Source organism: Chroicocephalus ridibundus, chromosome 1 (genome assembly GCF_963924245.1).
Source record: "Chroicocephalus ridibundus chromosome 1, bChrRid1.1, whole genome shotgun sequence".
Lineage (NCBI taxonomy): Eukaryota > Metazoa > Chordata > Aves > Charadriiformes > Laridae > Chroicocephalus > Chroicocephalus ridibundus.
This window is the reverse complement of record NC_086284.1, coordinates 6553440-6570457: the sequence shown is the minus strand read 5'-3', so window position 1 is coordinate 6570457 and position 17018 is coordinate 6553440. Positions and strand designations below refer to the sequence as shown.

At 44.7% G+C, this 17018-nt stretch overlaps 1 protein-coding gene across 1 annotated transcript in view; it reads right to left on the bottom strand.

The window, feature by feature from the left end:
- Positions 1–9857: 9857 nt before the first annotated feature.
- Positions 9858–17018, bottom strand: part of RSF1 (remodeling and spacing factor 1) — a 66498-nt gene continuing 59337 nt past the window's right edge. The window contains exons 14-16 of the mRNA XM_063326583.1: positions 16609–16832; positions 13175–13366; positions 9858–10723 (exon numbers count right to left, since the gene is read on the bottom strand). Of these exons, the coding sequence (XP_063182653.1) occupies positions 10149–10723; positions 13175–13366; positions 16609–16832 (991 nt within the window). The 3' untranslated portion in view covers positions 9858–10148. The remainder of the gene's footprint in view (positions 10724–13174; positions 13367–16608; positions 16833–17018) is intronic.

The window sequence follows — 17018 nt, the reverse complement described above, 5'->3', positions numbered from 1 at the left end:
CACAAAGATTGCAGTGACAGGAGGGCTGCCATCCCCTCAAACGCTGGCCCCGCTTCTCCCCCTGGTTTTACACCATTTCTGCAGAAGGTTTCTCTTCTGGCACGTGCTACTGCGGTGAGAAACAGGGATTATACCAGTACAGTGTGGGTAAACAAATGGTAACATTCAGTCTGCACCAGTGGAGTATGTCACTGTCAGGGGATACTCCTGATAACTCCATCAGCGAGGCAGTGCCACTGCAGACCTCTCTTCTCCCTGACTTTTCAGGTTGGCACATGCTCCCGCCATAGCCACGTACTCACCAAGAGCCCGTGCAGATGTTACCTTGTCATGGGTTTCAGTCTTCCCTTTCATCAGTTTGAATTTACTTTTATGGAGTCATTTACCTACCTGTGCGCAAACCCAGGTTCTCACAAACACAAACCGATAATCAACAGAATTAGGTCTCCATCTTTCTCTTCTCTGGACTTTCCTAGTTAACAGTCATTGATAGCAAAGAGCCAAAGCAACACCTTTTGGGAAAAGAAAACGTGTGAAGAAACCAGGGGCAACAAGAACATAACGTGGTTCCATTAGGCTGAGCTTTCTAAAATGTTTTGGAAAGCTTCTCAGCCACACCAATCCATTTTGGGTTCTAATTATGCAAATAATTATTCATACAAATAACCACCTTAACCGAAATCAAAGCACCTTCCAAGATTAAGCGATATTTAAACACTGCTGAAATAGCTTGAAAAAACCATCAGAGGCAATAGGAGATGAGGAAGTTTCTTGACGACCTTCAAGTTTGCCATGCCAAACAAGTGCACACCTGGAAACAAAAATCTACGATTCCTCTGTGAATGCAGATCAGACTGTGGCAGCTGCTGGGAAAAGAGAAATACATGTAAGCACTCCCTCACCACACTTAGTGGTTATAAACCAATATTCGTGCTCGTGTCCATCCCCTAACACGGCTGTCCAGGCCAGCCATGGAGACCCCTCACAATCTCTGTAGTTAACTGGAAATCACACGACAACTCCTTTAGATTGTTTCAAATTGAGAGTTCTGAATGAAGTGTAATTAAGCCACTGCAGCGGAGCAATAGAATCATAGAATTGTTAGGGTTGGAGGGGACCTTAAAGGTCATCTAGTTCCAATCCCCTGCCATAGGCAGGGACACCTCCCACTGGATCAGGTTGCTCAGAGCCCCGTCCGACCTGGCCTTAAAAACTTCCAGGGATGGGGCTTCCACCGCCTCTCTGGGCAACCTGTTCCAGTGTCTCACCACCCTCATGGTGAAGAACTTCTTCCTAACGTCCAGTCTGAATCGACCCATCTCTAGTTTTAACCCATTCCCTCTAGTGAGAGGGAATACAGAGTTGGTTTCTCCTCCTGCACACAAATGCGAGTCTTTCTTGTGTCACGTAGTGCTCTTCCACAAGAAGACAGGAAAAAAGCTGGTTTAAACCCAGGCTGGGAAGATGGTTTTGAGGCCAAAGCATTAGGGAGGAGGAGAAATCTGCATCTTCCCCGTTTACAAGATCCAGATACTTCATACCCCAGTACTGAGTCTAGAATCTAACAGAAGGTCATGGTGGGTAGGCAGACATTTCCTGTCAGTTCACCAACAAAACACAATGGCGCTATTTGAAAGCTTTTTTCCTCAGCTTTAAGAGCTTTAAAAAGTAACAGTCCCCACACCAACACCTGAATGTTGGATGTCCAAGAGTGATTTAGTCAACCAGAGCTGTGTTTAGAGGCAACAGGGAGAAGCAGGTGCCTTCACAGGGTTAAGAGTCATCTTAGGACACAAGGTAAGACCCACCGCTCCCGGAAGACTCTCTCTCTCCACTGACTGCAGGGCACTGCCTGCTCTAAGGTGGCCAGTTCAGACTTAATAAACACCCAGAGTCCATCAAAAATGCAAATGTCAAATTTTGGCTCTTCATTCGGAGCAGGAGGATGGTTTTCACAGCGATTTCTCATCGCTACAGGAACACGCAGTAGCTTGACTATGACCACAGACACATTCAAAGAAAAAAAGATTGATGGGCCTCAGTGATTCACACGGAGGGAAATCACCCTTTGCTTTGATTCACTTCCCTCTCCCTGCCTTTTTCCTGCTAAAAGTCCTGAAGCATCGCGGGTGGCCATTGCTGTAGCCACATGTCAGAACATCTACATCTTCAGTGCTTCTCTGCAGGCTTCCGTCTAGTGGTTTTACACATCTCGGCCTAAATAAATGAACCTAGCTCCTCGCATTAGCACCACGGATGTGTGCTGGAACAGCCCGGGTATGGTGCCGGCTGCGAGTATGACCCTTGCACACAAACACGGGTAACAAATGAGGCACGTTTTCTCCCCGCCTGTAAGAATTCACCACGAATTCCACAATCACACGACTCCCAACAGCAAACGAAACGGATGCTGTAGCGTAAGGCAAGCACCGAGCCCTGTTCAAGCTACTGGTTTTTGTCGAGTGACTGCAACATCGCTATGAAATTAGATATGAAAAACAATGTAGAAGATGATAGAAAATTACCACAACTGCAAAAATAATTCCATCAGGTCTTCCCCGCTGTCAGCCAGAGCTGGTGAAAGAAAGAAAAACTCTGTCAGTTGAGCTGCCGTAACAAAATCGGCATAAACCATGGAGTTCTCCGTGCCCGTGGCAGGCAGCGTCACCATCGCAGGCTGGAACGATACGCGGCGGTCAATGCTCCGCTTATTTTAAAAGTAAAAAAGAAACCTCTCCTGTATGTGCACACGTCGCGACCATTAAAATTCCCTCGTTTCTTCAATACACATTATACTTGGTACATCAAGTTATTTCAATTTTTTTATTATGACAATTTACATGTCATATTTATATGAAAGAAATGACAGTAGATATTATAACAAAAACATTATGAAAGAAAAGTTACACAATTAGGCCTACAAGCTATAAAATGGCTTCAGGCCCAGCTTATACACAAAGAGTTCTGACCAGACTGTAGTGAGAGACAACGCTGAACAATTCATTAACAAAAATATTGGCACCAGCCTTAACTTTTTTTTTTTTTTACTTCATTTACAAGGAATACAGTATTTAAACAGTTGCGTACTGCAAATCTAAAAACGTTAGCTGTTAATAAACTGCAGTTAACCCTTTGAGCACTGAGGCCGCCATGACTTCCATTTAAAAAAAGTTTTTAACGCGTCGTGTTTTACATGCACGTGGTATTACTGGTGTGCGTGGGGGGGGAAAGACAGTGAAAGCACCACCCAATTTATGTGCAACAAGAATAACACTTCCAGTTTTTTCAACGTTATCCCCCCCCCCGCCCTCCCCCTCACACACACAGTGTGTGTCCCCTCAGTCCCTTCCCTTTGATATTGTAGCAAGTCGTGATTGAAGAGAGATTGAAAAACCAAAGTTCCGGACTCGAGAAACGCAAGGGTTAAACTCTACAGAAAGAGCTCAGCTTGTGGAACTTGACCAAAGAAAACAAAAACCGAGGCCGACTGTGAATGGGACCGTTTTTAAGGAACTCAAGGCTTCTTTGCAAACATACAAACAGCACACAGGAGCAAGACAAAACTGTATTTCGTGTAAGCGTATCTTCAACTTTACGAGACCTATCTGGCAGGTTGGATCTAATTCTCACAGGATACCGGAGGATAACCGTTCTGCGAGCAAGTAAGGTGTTCGGTGTTACCTGGGAGAAGGAATATGCCCGATGTCCGTCTCATAAAGAGGATCCGTGCCTACGTGAGAACCGTCGGGCATACCGAGAATGGTGACGTTACGCTTTTGAGTCGGCCACGTGCCGTCTCCTGCCTGCCGTAGGAGGGCTGTGAAACACAGGTAGGAACTAGCAACCGCCTTGGCGCTAACAACAACAACTCATTTTAATGCGAGTTAGGGGGAGGAGTACCATTTTAATGAATATAGCATAAGATACTGTACAAGATTTTAGAGTCCATATAACGAGTATGAGATGTCAAACTAAACAAAGCGAACAGTTTTATGATTTGATTTCCTTTTCTACCATTAACTTGAGTAGCAGATTAGTATCTATTAAGGACTTTTAACTGCTCTAACTAACAAACGGTGCACTGGTAACTAGGCCTATCGTATGCTTTAGTAGAAGGACTTTATCCCCATAGAATCATTTAAGTCAAGTTCTGACCGACTAATCTAGGTACTGCTAATCGGTTTAGTTGTGTGGGACATCGTAAGAGGAATAAACAAAGCAAACTGTGCGGACTCCGACCGATGCCCCCAGAGGCCAACTTTGTCATAATACTCTATGGACTGATCCAAATTTTCTCCACATAGCACTGATGGAACATTACCGATTCCCTCAAGGAAAGAGACCTCAAATAGATTTGCCTGTTGCTTCGAAGGTCAGGATGAGAAAAGGAGGGCATCAGGATGATTCCCCGAAACGGAGAGACCTTCCATTGGAAATACAGTCTTTAAAGGGCGAGTCAGAAGTCGGGTTTAGGCCTGCCCAAGACCTGTCTTGCAAATGGCATGGGTTTGCATACACATCTTTTCCGTTCCACTTCCCTCCATCCATTCCCCGTCTCCTGCTGTCGTTTGGAAGAGCATTCAAACAGCAGGAGAAAGCGACTCTGTCTGCACCCGGGGAACCAGTGAGACTGACTATACACAAAGTGCTGCAAAGTGCACAAAGTAAACCAACTGAGCGAACGGAGCCACTCCATCGTTCAGTCCTCCTTAGTAACCTTTGGGGTTATAAGTAGCAATAGTAGATATATTCGCAGACACGCGTGCCTTCATTAAGCACGTGTCCCCTCTCCTGCTCCTCAGCTCAGGTGCGGGGTGCCAGCATTTACAAAATGATAGTCAAAAACCCAAGTTGTAGGACTTCCGTTTAATTGCAGTTAAATCTGAAGCCTTTACACCGTGTATTCAATTATAAAAACGTCTCATCTACTTTAGAGTGTTCTATTCTTTCCCCCAGAACCTGTACACAATCATTTTTTATTTTTTTTTTTTTTTTTTTTAAGTGTCATACTAAGCAATATACATCTTTTGCAATATACAAAATAAGTTAAATTACTCTGAAGCGTTGGGACAATCAATTCCCAAGCACACGTTTTTGCTGTTTGGAACTACCCCGGTTAGTTACACCTAAGCTAAAATAAGAGCTTGGTCAGCGGTGCGCGTTTTCAGAAGTGACTAGTAATCTTCGATGCCTCCTGGGTTTTCAGAAATAGTTTTCAATTGACAAACATTTCTGAAGCCAGAGCTCTCCACTAGGTCTCAGAGTAGCAGGTTTAGGTCTCTAAAGCACAGACAGAATTTTTCTTACATCAGTATATACTGGGAAAAAAAAAATAAGGATCGTTTCTGTTGGATTTATTTTCTCTCTTCCAACATTTTAAGTGAGATATAGTCCCCGCCACAACTGTTAGGGAAGGGGAAGAAGAAAAACAAGACTACCAGGAAATGTGGGCTTCATCCTGCAAATCCTTATTTCAGACAATAATCTAAATGCTTCTATAGAAGTTACTTCAGGAATTGCAGAATTGTGCTCTTTCACATAAATTGTTAAGAGTTTCCCCCACCATATTCAACACACAACCAACTGTTTTGGTTGAAGATAGCTGACCTTCTTTATATATTGATATATTCATATATTTAAAGATTTTATATACCCAGTGAATTGGAAGCATACGTCAAATGTAAACACACGTGTAGGGTGTGCGCTGCACATTATATCCATGTTACAAGCCTGCGAATAGTAGTCACTGCACATGTACCCAAACCAATTTTCAAGGCCTACGTATCACCATTTTGAACTAGACGACACAAATCTCTTCGTCAGACCAGTTCCGGGGGCTAGCATTACTGCCACGATTTATTTAAATTGCTGTGTACAAAGTGAATTAAAAAAAACACAGGTGCCATAAAAATTCCTCGTTTCATTTTTATAAAAGAAGTCTGCGAAAATACCCAATTTGAAACAATTATTTGAAAGTTTAGACCAGGCCTTCCTATTGACGAGTATTGAAAACCAAGGCATAAGCGCCTGAAAACAGAGGTATAAAATGGACACCCTGACGATAAACTATCAAAATTAATCAACAGTTGAAGCATCTGGGTAACAATGTAGTTCAAATGATGGATGCGAAGACAAATCAGAACAAGTGTACCGCTACTATACAATTTTTCTTTCGTGAACATACTTTTTTTGTTCCTCCCGTGAGGTTCTTTGAGTCAGGTCTGTCACCAAGAGCTCGGACACAGCAATCGGGAAACAGAAGCGAACAGAAAACAAGTCCAACTAAGTCATAAGCTCCCGCTACACGACGAGGAACTGAGACACTTTAATCCAAAGAAATCTTGAAGGCGACGTACTTCAAAAATGAGCAATTTAGAAAAAAGCGTCTCGGTTTCTCTCAAGTGCTGTTAAAACAGAGCAATCTTTTCATTACGAAAAAATCAGGAAGATGGGGTAATTTTACAATGTAATTCAACATGTACGAAGTCAAACTGTCAAAAAGTTGATTGTTCAGGACGGATCTTCCACCAGATTTCAACACTAAGGGTTTTTTTTGGTACTTTGGTGGTGTCATTTTCCGTTTTGAAATCAAGAATACGCTCGGGTTTAGAAGATTGGATAACTAGAAGAGCGTGGTGAAACCGAGTTCTTAATTCGACCACCCTTCTGGTTAGATTAACACATCGCACTCGTTAATTCCAGAGCGGACCTACTGGGCCTTTCGTGTCGTGGACAGTCACACGAGCTGCACGCAGGAAAGCAAACAGCCATCCTTCATCTTCCCTCCGCTTGATTTACAGGTTCTTCCCCTCACCAACGCTACCTACACCGCACAGAGGAATCAATTCACTTTCTTCCCAATCAGTTACACTCTGAAGAGTTTGCAGTTAGAAAAGACAAAGCTTTCAGCGACAACCTGTGTGGAACGAACAAGAGTTTGTTGAATAAATGCCGTGTACATTCAGCCAACAGCTGCTTGTTCTTTACTGTTAAATCCACTACGTTAAGAAATTCCCTGGCCAGCTTTACTCCGTTTCTTCTATGGTTTGAGCTTCCTGTTCACCCAAAGCCACACTGAAAGACATGGAACTTCTGAGCTCCTGATGAGGACAGAAGAGCACAAGATTGTGAGGACACCAAAGCACCCAGAGGACGTTCCCACTCTGGAATCCCGTACACGTACTAGAACACGTAGCATGAACTCCGTGCGGCACAGTCAGCTGGCCTCACGTCAGAAAATGGCATCTTTCCAACCGGGAGACTGCACGTTTCCCACCAAGCAGGAAGCCTCAGAAAGGAGAGAAATACGAGGTTGAAAACGTTACGACTTTCTAGGGCACTTTTTGCAGTTTTTTACTTGCACAACATTCCCAGGGGTCTGCGGGGGAACTCTAGATCCTGGGGGATGAGGCTGTCTCGGATACCAAAGGTGTTTTCGTAGAAGACAGAAAAGTTGTTTTCGAAAAGTGACCTACAGAAAGTAAAACCTGGTAACAACTTGTCATTCCGCATTTTTAAAACGCGACGCTCCTGATGTAAGCTTCAACGCTCCAATTCTGCTTCCTGGTCTTTTCTGCTTTGACATCATTCCCTGCGTCAGTACTCAGTTTTTTCCCGGTTGGTATATTCCGTATCGTAACCCTTTTGTATTTTCCTACATTCACAATTACTTGCCCACTAAATATTTAACATTTGGGGTTGACTCTACAAGCAAGAACGTTTGCTACAGCACTGATCAGATGCTACAAGTCTCCATCAGGCAGCGGAAAAAGATTATGGCACCTGCCAAAACAAAGGAGAAACCATCGGCTGCACAGCGCGGCCGCACGCGACTCAGACCGCTTGCACTGCAAATATGAAAAACGCTCAGCAGTTATTAACATTGAAAAGTGGAAGCTGCATATTCCTGCTTGGTTCCAAACACGAGTGTATCAGAAAGGCAGAAGCGCTGCATTTCTGCATCACCTAGGCAAAGAAAACCACCGTAGTAGCTTAAAACACGACACATGCTTTTTAAGCACTCGTTCTAAACTTCTGCATCTTTTCGCTACCCTGTTTTAATAGCGGCTCATGAAAACTGTTAATCGTTAACATCGCTAAGGTGGAAAACTATTTAATCTTTAATGGAATTTAATTCTCATTTAGAAAGAGAGCGATTTCTCATTGTTTTGAATCACAAGGTTCCTTAGCAGAGCAGCTAATGAGCGAGTTCCATCTTTTTGCGCCTGTGCTGATTCTGGTTCGGTAGCAGGATACGTGCACTGCTACGGAGTCACGGAGTGGTTCCGATAGAACTCGTGGAGAAAGAGGTGGGGAAAGAAAAACAAGACTTTCAAGGCCAGAAGGTAGGTAATTTTTGGATCTAGGTTTCCTAGAGAGGTATTTAGTAAAGGCCTAATGCCGGTTTTATTACAAGAAAACAGAAGTGCTTAATGACTGACTAGTAAATACAATATAATGGAAGGGAATCAGGTGGGGCAGGAAAGGAGAACTCACTCCTCGGTGGCAGCAGCAGTTCTGGTGCATCCATTGCCGGCAATGGACATCAACACCAGTCAAAAATCCAAATCTCAGAGCAAAAGGATTAATAGATGTGACCTTTTTGGATTTCAGTGCTTGGCAGATCTGTTTGAGCTGTCCGTGAGCTACAACACGTACAAATGCTACAGCCTGCATCTGAATTCAGAGCACAGAGAAAACTGAATGCTACCCAAAACAAATTTCAGCTCTGCTTTTTATGTGCCCCATATGATTGGGTTTTTTGTCTTTTGTCATCCTTTTTTTTTTTTTTTTTCCTTGAAGAAAAGCACATATCACTTCATGCCTACTCAAAAGTTGATGAGATGTCTTGGAGTCAAGCGTTTTCTCTCAGGAATACTGCCTTCTTGAAATCAGTTGGTCACATGACAATTATTAAACTGTATTTTAAGAAAATTCTAATGGCCAAAGGCCAACACTACATTCAAAACCTGCTAATACATCCAGGCGGATAAGTAAAATCAAAACAAAAAACACACACAAACCCCAAACAGAAAACCTCCAAAAGGAAAACTGTTCCATTTGTTTACTTCAATTTGAAGTAGATATTAAGGACATGAATGGACCAGTCACGGTTTATTTGAAAATCCCTCAATCCTCTGATGCACTGTCATTCTGTGGTCAATGCCGTTTGTACAAAGGTATTTCGTTCAGAATGCTCCAACAGATGGTGAAACTCGAGTGGCCGGGCAGCTACCGCAGGGTCCTTTTGTCTGTAAAAGTTTTGCAGCACGTCAAGATGCCAGCCAACCTACAGAGTAACGTCACTTCCGGACGTCCTCCCCCTAGACACTGTGCCTCGAAGACCATCCGATGACCTGTGCATGAGATAGCTTTAGAAATTCATGGCTAGCGTGTTTCGACTGTCAAAAACTTCATTACAGTACACTTTACTGTACAAACACTTTAAAGGATGTTTATTAGGAAAGTCTGCAAGTCATAATGGATAGTAGAGTTCTTGTTTATGGTACCTTCTTGGCCTCTAATAATTCTCTTTGCCTCCAGTATTAAAATCAAACTGCTTCCATGAAGGTGATTACTAAAATGAGCTATGGTATGTTAACCTACAACTCACAAAATGCAACAGTACAGACATTAATTTTCTTTTTAACTGTCTGTTAAGTTGTAATCTAAGTTGTGAACATTTAAATATAATATATATCTCATATGAAAAAGCTAAAGCACAAGTGCTTCTGCACACCCCCCCCACCCCCAACCCCTTGAGCCAAACCCACCCCAGTTCCGGTTTGGGCCCTGACCGATTTGGAATGCTTTCTTAGGCCACCCATTTCCACAAATTTGTATGCACTCAGGAAATATAAAGTCAAAAATATACAAATCTCTTGTTGTTATAAGGTTTTTGTGAGTGAAATTACCCAGGACCATGGACTTGGAAGGAGAAGGGGAGGGGTAAGAGAGGGAATTTACAGCAATTCATCTTCAAAGTTCAAAACTGGTCACTTCACAGAAAGACTGCAGGACTGGTGAAATTCTTGCTTCTAAAAAGTGATACTGTAGTGGAGAATTTTCTAGGAAAAATAAAACAGCTTTTAATAACTGGCCCGCTGGTATGAGCTACCGTGGAATAAATTAGCACAAAAATGGAAGTCTTATAACTGTTCACTGTTACAGACGTAATCAACAAGGTCAGTCACTCTCAAAAGTTCATCTTCATCTTCCTCCGGCCCTACGGCTTCCTGCCCGCTCCCCGTCCCGTTGGGCGCCAAGCTGGCGCTGGCTGTGCTGTCCTTGGGGGCCTGGGTCTTCTCACTTGGCTTCCCAATCAAGTTCTCAATGGTTTTACCTGGGCTCTGTCCGTTGGTGGAAGGCAAGTCCACCAGGCTGTAGTCCAAAGGGCTCTCTACTTTCCCTACGTTATCAAAGTCATCTTCGTCATCGCTTTCTATCCGGTAGCAGTGCTTCTTGGTGTTGTCTTGGGGAGCTTGCGGTGCTGGCAGCTTATTTGCAGGAGCGGGGTTTTCCGCGTCGTCGTTAGCATTTTCGCAGTTATCTTCGTCGTCTGTTTCGATTCGATTCAGCCGTTTGCGGACGGGCCTCCCTTCGTCTTCCTCATCCTCTCCTTCTTCCTCAGAGTAGTCGTCTGTACTTCGCCGACGTTTTCGAATCAATCGCTTTGACTCCTTTGTGGATTCGTCATCTTCCGAGTTCTTAGATGTGTAGCTCTCTGGAATAAGCAGCAGACTTAAAGCCATTAGCAAATTTGCATGCAAAACAATTACACTTTTATATTTTTCATCTTCCACACTCATTAAAAAGCCATCTCTCTCTCTCTCACCACACACGTTTCCCTCTCCATCCCCAGGTTCCCCAACCATGTCAAAACACTTACATTCTTTTTACTTTTTAAATAAACTGCTCAAGTAGCAAAGACCAACCATTTGTTGACGTTCTGTTTCCAGCCTGAGGATTACCAGAGGCTTTGGAGGCAGGTGTATTCCCCCCCCTCCGAAGTGAAAACTGCGTGCTGGGAATAACGCAGAACTGTATCCCTCGTCTCACAGCGCCTTCCTTACACCCTTCCAGAAACTGAGATCCCAAATAATGGCTGCACTATCATAAAAAGATATATAGAGATATATATATAAACACACACACACCTGTGCTATAGCCCCGCCACCCCAAATTGTATACAACTTCTTCCAAAGCATAGGAACGCTGCCTAAATGTCCCTTAAAGTTTTGCTGCCCTTTAATGGGAGGCCTTTTTTTTGGCAAACTGGAATATTGCCTGTGCATTGGCAGCTTCTACGCTGACCCTCGACGGCTTAGGTGAGAAAAGACGGAGTCTGAAAAATCCAATGGCAAACGCCATTTGCCACCTCCTTGTGATTTCCTTTAGAAAGGCATGTGAATTGTCATTTTAAAAGGTATCATTTAATGTAGGTTCACGTTGACAGAGACTCTGTCAGAATTCCTGTGTTTTCAACATAATTCCATTCCCAGTAACACTGTTACATACGTTATAACACACCGCGGGAACTGTGGGAGAGTGCTGCAAAGGTACTAAATGGTGCGGATTTTAATATGCAAAAAAAAACAGTACCAAAAATAGCTGAGGAAACGGGATTTCATGGAGAAAAGACACTGCCAATCAGGCACTGTTTGAAGTCACCAGTGCAGGCAGCAAAAAACCTCAGGCACCACACAGCAGGTTCTCAGCACGGAGCCTCGTGGCACTTCTGCGAACAGGCTGTACTGAAGTATGAGATCAAGTTTTCAACATACTATATGGCTGCATTAATTACTTTGAATCAGAGAATGGTTTGGGCTGGAAGGGACCTTAAAGACCATCCAGTCCCACCCCCCTGCCCTGGGCAGGGACACCTCCCACCAGACCAGGTTGCTCCAGGCCCCGTCCAACCTGGCCTTGAACCCCTCCAGGGATGGGGCAGCCACAGCTTCTCTGGGCAACCTGGGCCAGGGGCTCACCACCCTCACAGCCAAGAATTTCTGCCTGAGATCTCAGCTCAATCTCCCCTCTTTCAGTTTGAAGCCATTACCCCTCATCCTAACACTACATGTGCTTCTAAAAAGTCCCCCTTCCGAGACTCCTGTAGGCCCCCTTCCGATACTGGAAAGCTGCTGTATATAAGGTCTCCGTGGAGCCTTCTCTTCTCCAGGCTGAACCCCCCCAGCTCTCTCAGCCTGTCCTCCCAGCAGAGGGGCTCCAGCCCTCCCAGCATCTCCGGGGCCTCCTCTGGCCCTGCTCCAACAGCTCCGTGTCTCTCCTGTGCTGAGGCCCCAGAGCTGGAGGCAGCACTGCAGGGGGGTCTCCCCCGAGCGGAGCAGAGGGGCAGAATCCCCCCCCTCGCCCCGCTGCCCACGCTGCTGGGGGCGTTTCTGGGCTGGCAGCGCACATTGCTGGCTCAGGTTGAGCTTCTCACCCAACCAACACTTGTTTCCCTTCATCTAAGAGGATCCTCTAACGCTCTGTAAACTCGGGTCAACACTTCCAAAACTCACCTAGGAATCAGAGGCCTGTCAGGCGTGGCTGATTTTCTGAGGAGGCCTGGCATCCACCGCAACCCGCACCGCTCAGCCCCTCTGAGAGCCCCACCTAAGGTCTCATAAGCTGGGCGCCCAGAAGGCAAAGCACCCAAAGTCAGTGGTCGCTTTTATAAAAGCCAATTTTACATCAAAGTGCACACCACGTGGCGTGACTGACGTCACTGAGAGCAGGCTTCCTCTGTACTTATCAGAGCTCCTTCAAACAGGAGACTGAGTGAGTCTTAACCACCAGCGCAAATACAGGCAGGGCACCAGAAGTAATACTCTTTCTCTTACAAAAGAGGGTCTTTAAAGACTCTTGGGATGAAGTTTAGTGACCTCTTAGCAGAAAAGTGGTGAAACAGTTACATTAGTGCCAATTTTGGAATCCCAGCACACCGTGCCAGACACAGTAAATTCAGACCTGGAAATCAGCATTAGGGACGAGGACGACTTTAAGAAGTGACTGTCACAGTGCATCATGAAGAACCCCTGGACTGTTTCAGAAGGAAACAGTTTCTGAGAAACGCCAAGAAGATTCTCCAAGATCTCTGAATTATAGACAGTTTTCTCTTCGTGCTAATGCTGACATACACCAGCTCCTGCGAACGGCGGACTGTTTATTTTACCTTCACTATCTGAAGTGGAGAGCCTGCGTTTATGAACTCTTCTTAACTCCTTCCCATACCGGACACTTTTCTGTGAGCCATCACTTTCTGAATCTTCCTTATAATTAACTTGTCTCTTCTGATTCCGTCTTGATCTTCTCCTCCTAGTTTCCAGGTAATCGTCATCACTGTAATCTGTGTAATCACCACTCTCTGTACAGAAGAAAACAGTGACGTCCATTATTCCATTAAACCAAAACTGCACAATTTAGATAAGCTTTAGACCAGCACCAGTAAAATCATGTGCTCTTCCAGCACAGGAGAGTCTCAACCATCATGCCGCGTTGCCCTGACCCGTTCCAGACTCATGCGTATGCTCCCCCATTCGTCACCTGTGTAGAATTCCTGGATTTTAAAATCTTCTCACGCTTTTCCCGTCTCCCTCAACTCCTCCAGAAGAAGGTTTCCTTCCAGTGTTTTTGTTCCCTCAGCTCTACTGGTGCCAAAGATGCCTCCTCTACGATCCCTTGTTGATTGGGGATCAACAATCTGTTGATCTGTTTGTCTACAAACCCCTTTGTTGAAACAGCCTTACTGAACTGGAGTTGATGATGCACGTTACCACTGACACTGGAAAATCCTTTCTGTTTTTAAAATTTAAATGAATTGTACTCTATTCGAACATTTTTACGACGAGGCAGATGAAAAACTACCAACAAGATGATGCTCCAGGTAAGATCGGAGTTATAGAATTTAAATTAGCCACAAAAATCACACTCACTTGATTGTAAGTTTGCTTAAAACAGAAACCGTATAGAAAAAAAAAAACAACTTACCACCGTTCATAGTTCTTCCTGCACCAGCTAGTGGCTTAAAGAGTTACATTTATTTACATCAGCTGAAAATAGCCTCGAATCAACTTTAGCTGCTTTTTCACTGAGCTGTGCCAGAACAATTATCCCAAGACACATTTCTATACGGGTCCCATACTGTTCCTAAGTTAGTGATTGACACGAGTCGCAGATGAAAGGGGCATCCTCTTTACTTCCTAAAAGTATCGGAGAAAGGATCCGAGCAAGTCAACGAGAACAACCACCTTCAGAAAGGAACTCCACCTCTGGAGACTGAAAACAAAGCCACTTTGTTTGTACCTTATTTCCTTAGCTCAAAATAGGGTTAAAGCAGGATCCTGAGGAACAATAACGGGGCAAAAGAGAGAAACACGTAAGACTACACTCTTCGATATGTATGGAACGATACTGGAATCAGCTGATTTTATCACAGATGTGTGTCCACCAAGAAACAAACAGTTGCTCCTGTGCGTTACAGAACAGATGAGCAATCTCTGTAGACTTCTGCCGGTATCTGCATTGACAACAGCTTACGATTAGTGCGATGATGCATTCAGGACAGGGAGACGGCGACTATTTTAAGTGCATATAGCTGCCTTCGTCTCTCCAGGCATGAACCCTCCCCTTTCGGAAACCAGTACTTCAAAGCAACTTACTCCAACGTGTTCATCATCTATATTCTAGAGAGACAGATAAAACACTGGAAAGGTAACGCACTGCAATAATTTAACACTCCAGTGTACTTAGTACTTTAAATTCACAGTAAAAATAAGTAAAAATAAGTGCTTATATATCACAGAATCACAGAAACTTCAGAGTTGGAAGGGACCTCTAGAGATCATCTAGTCCCACTCCCCTGCTGAAGCAGGATTGCCCAGAGCACATCCCTCAGGGCTGCATCCAGGCGGGTCTTGAAAGTCTCCAGAGAAGGGGACTCCACACCCTCCCTGGGCAGCCTGTTCCAGGGCTCTGTCACCCTCACTGCAAAGAAGTTTTTCCATGTATTTGAACGGAACTTCCTATGTTCTAACTCGTGCCCGTTGCCCCTCGTCCTGTCACTGGGAACCAATGAAAAGAGTCTGGCACCATCCTCCTTCAACCCACCCTTTAGATACTCGTATGCCATAATAAGGTCTCCCCTCAGCCTTCTCTTCTCCAGGCTAAAGAGTCCCAGCTTTCTCAGCCTTTCCTCATAAGGGAGATGCTCCAGTCCCTCAATCATCTTGGTTGCCCTACGCTGGACCCGCTCCAGCAGTTCCCTGTCCCTCTTGAACTGGGGAGCCCAAAACTGGATGCAGTATTCCAGGTGTGGCCTCACCAGTGCAGAGTAGAGGGGGAGAATGACCTCCTTTGACCTACTGGCCACGCTCTTCCCTATGCAGCCCAGGATTCCATTGGCCTTTTTGGCAACAAGGGCACATTGTTGGCTCACGGATAATTTACTGTCTACCAGGACCCCCAGATCTTTCTCCTCAGAACTACTTCCCAGCAGGTCCACCCCTAACCTATACTGGTGCTTAGCATTCTTCCTCCCCAGGTGGAGGACCGTGCACTTGCTTTTGTTGAACCTCATTAGGTTCTTCTCTGCCCAGCTCTCCAGCCTGTCCAGGTCACGCTGGATGGCAGCACGGCCCTCCGGAGTGTCAGCCACCCCTCCCAGTTTGGTATCATCAGCGAACTTGCTGAGGATACACTCTCTCCCCTCATCCAAGTCATTAATGAATATACTGAACAAAACTGGACCGAGTATTGACCCCTGGGGGACACCACTGGTTACAGGCCTCCAACTAGACTCTATGCCACTGATCACAACCCTCTGAGTTCTGTCACATAGCCAGCTCTCGATCCACCTCACCGTCACCTCATCTAGCCCCTATCTGGCCATATCTGGCCCCTTCTAGGACTGGGTCTCAAATGAAGAAGAAACGAGGACAGTATTCAGAGGAAGACGCTAATCACGAAAAGGTTTAAGTATTGCAGAGGTACTATTCTCTCACACTTCAAACCGTGCTAACAGAAAACGGACTGGCTGAAGGAGAGGTAGAATAAAGTGAATTATTCGGTTCTCCTGTGATGCAGGAGTCTTCAGTTATTAAGGATCAAAAAGGATAATTGTAGCAAGGAGAGAGTCAAGGTGTTATCGTTTGCTTTCAAGCCTGCCAGAGAACACAGAATGCTGTACAACTGAAGGGACCTTCTTCCATAAAACGTCAGGGAAAATGTCTCTTTCAGAAGCTTTTTCAAAGGTAATCGGAAAGTCTTCAAGTAGCTATAAAGAAATGAATTTCTGCCTCCATCCTCTCTCTTCCCTGCAACCACGGACGAAACAGGAAGGTACAGGGTAGCTGAAACTATCTACAGAAGTGGATATTTAAAACATAGCACAAACATTAATTTAAACACATCATTACTTAAAATGCCCAGAACCTAGTACTCAACACCAGTTTCCTGCAGAATATTCACAGCAGAACAAGTAGCAAACTGCCTTTACAAGCAAAGATGACATCTGATTTGACCAAAGCAAGCAAACGAGTGTCGGTCGTGACATGAAACAGACTTCCCCAGTACAGAGTATTTAATGTATCGAAGACATCTTACACTCACCAGATTCTCTGCTTGAATTGTCCTCAGAATCTTCATCTTCGTCATCTTCAGAATATTTTTTCTTGACTGTTTTCCTTCGTAACCGCCTGCTTTGCCTCATGGGCCTGGAGAGGTGTCTCCTGGAGATGCGGGCACAGAACTCGGAATCGCTGTCTTCGTTTGATGGTGGGTCATCTTCGCTTTCATCCAGATTTTCCTCTGATATAACAAACTCATCCTGCGATCTGTTCAACGAGAGACCCACAGGCAACAGAGATGGATATCGGAAACAAAGGATTGCAACATTTTACAAGCGATATATGCACAATAAGTATTGTCTTACACAGAAAAAAGCACAAATCTTACAGTAATAATGCAGAGCAAAGATCCAGAGAGAGCAAGCTGCCATCCCTGACGTTAGGTTTCAGTTG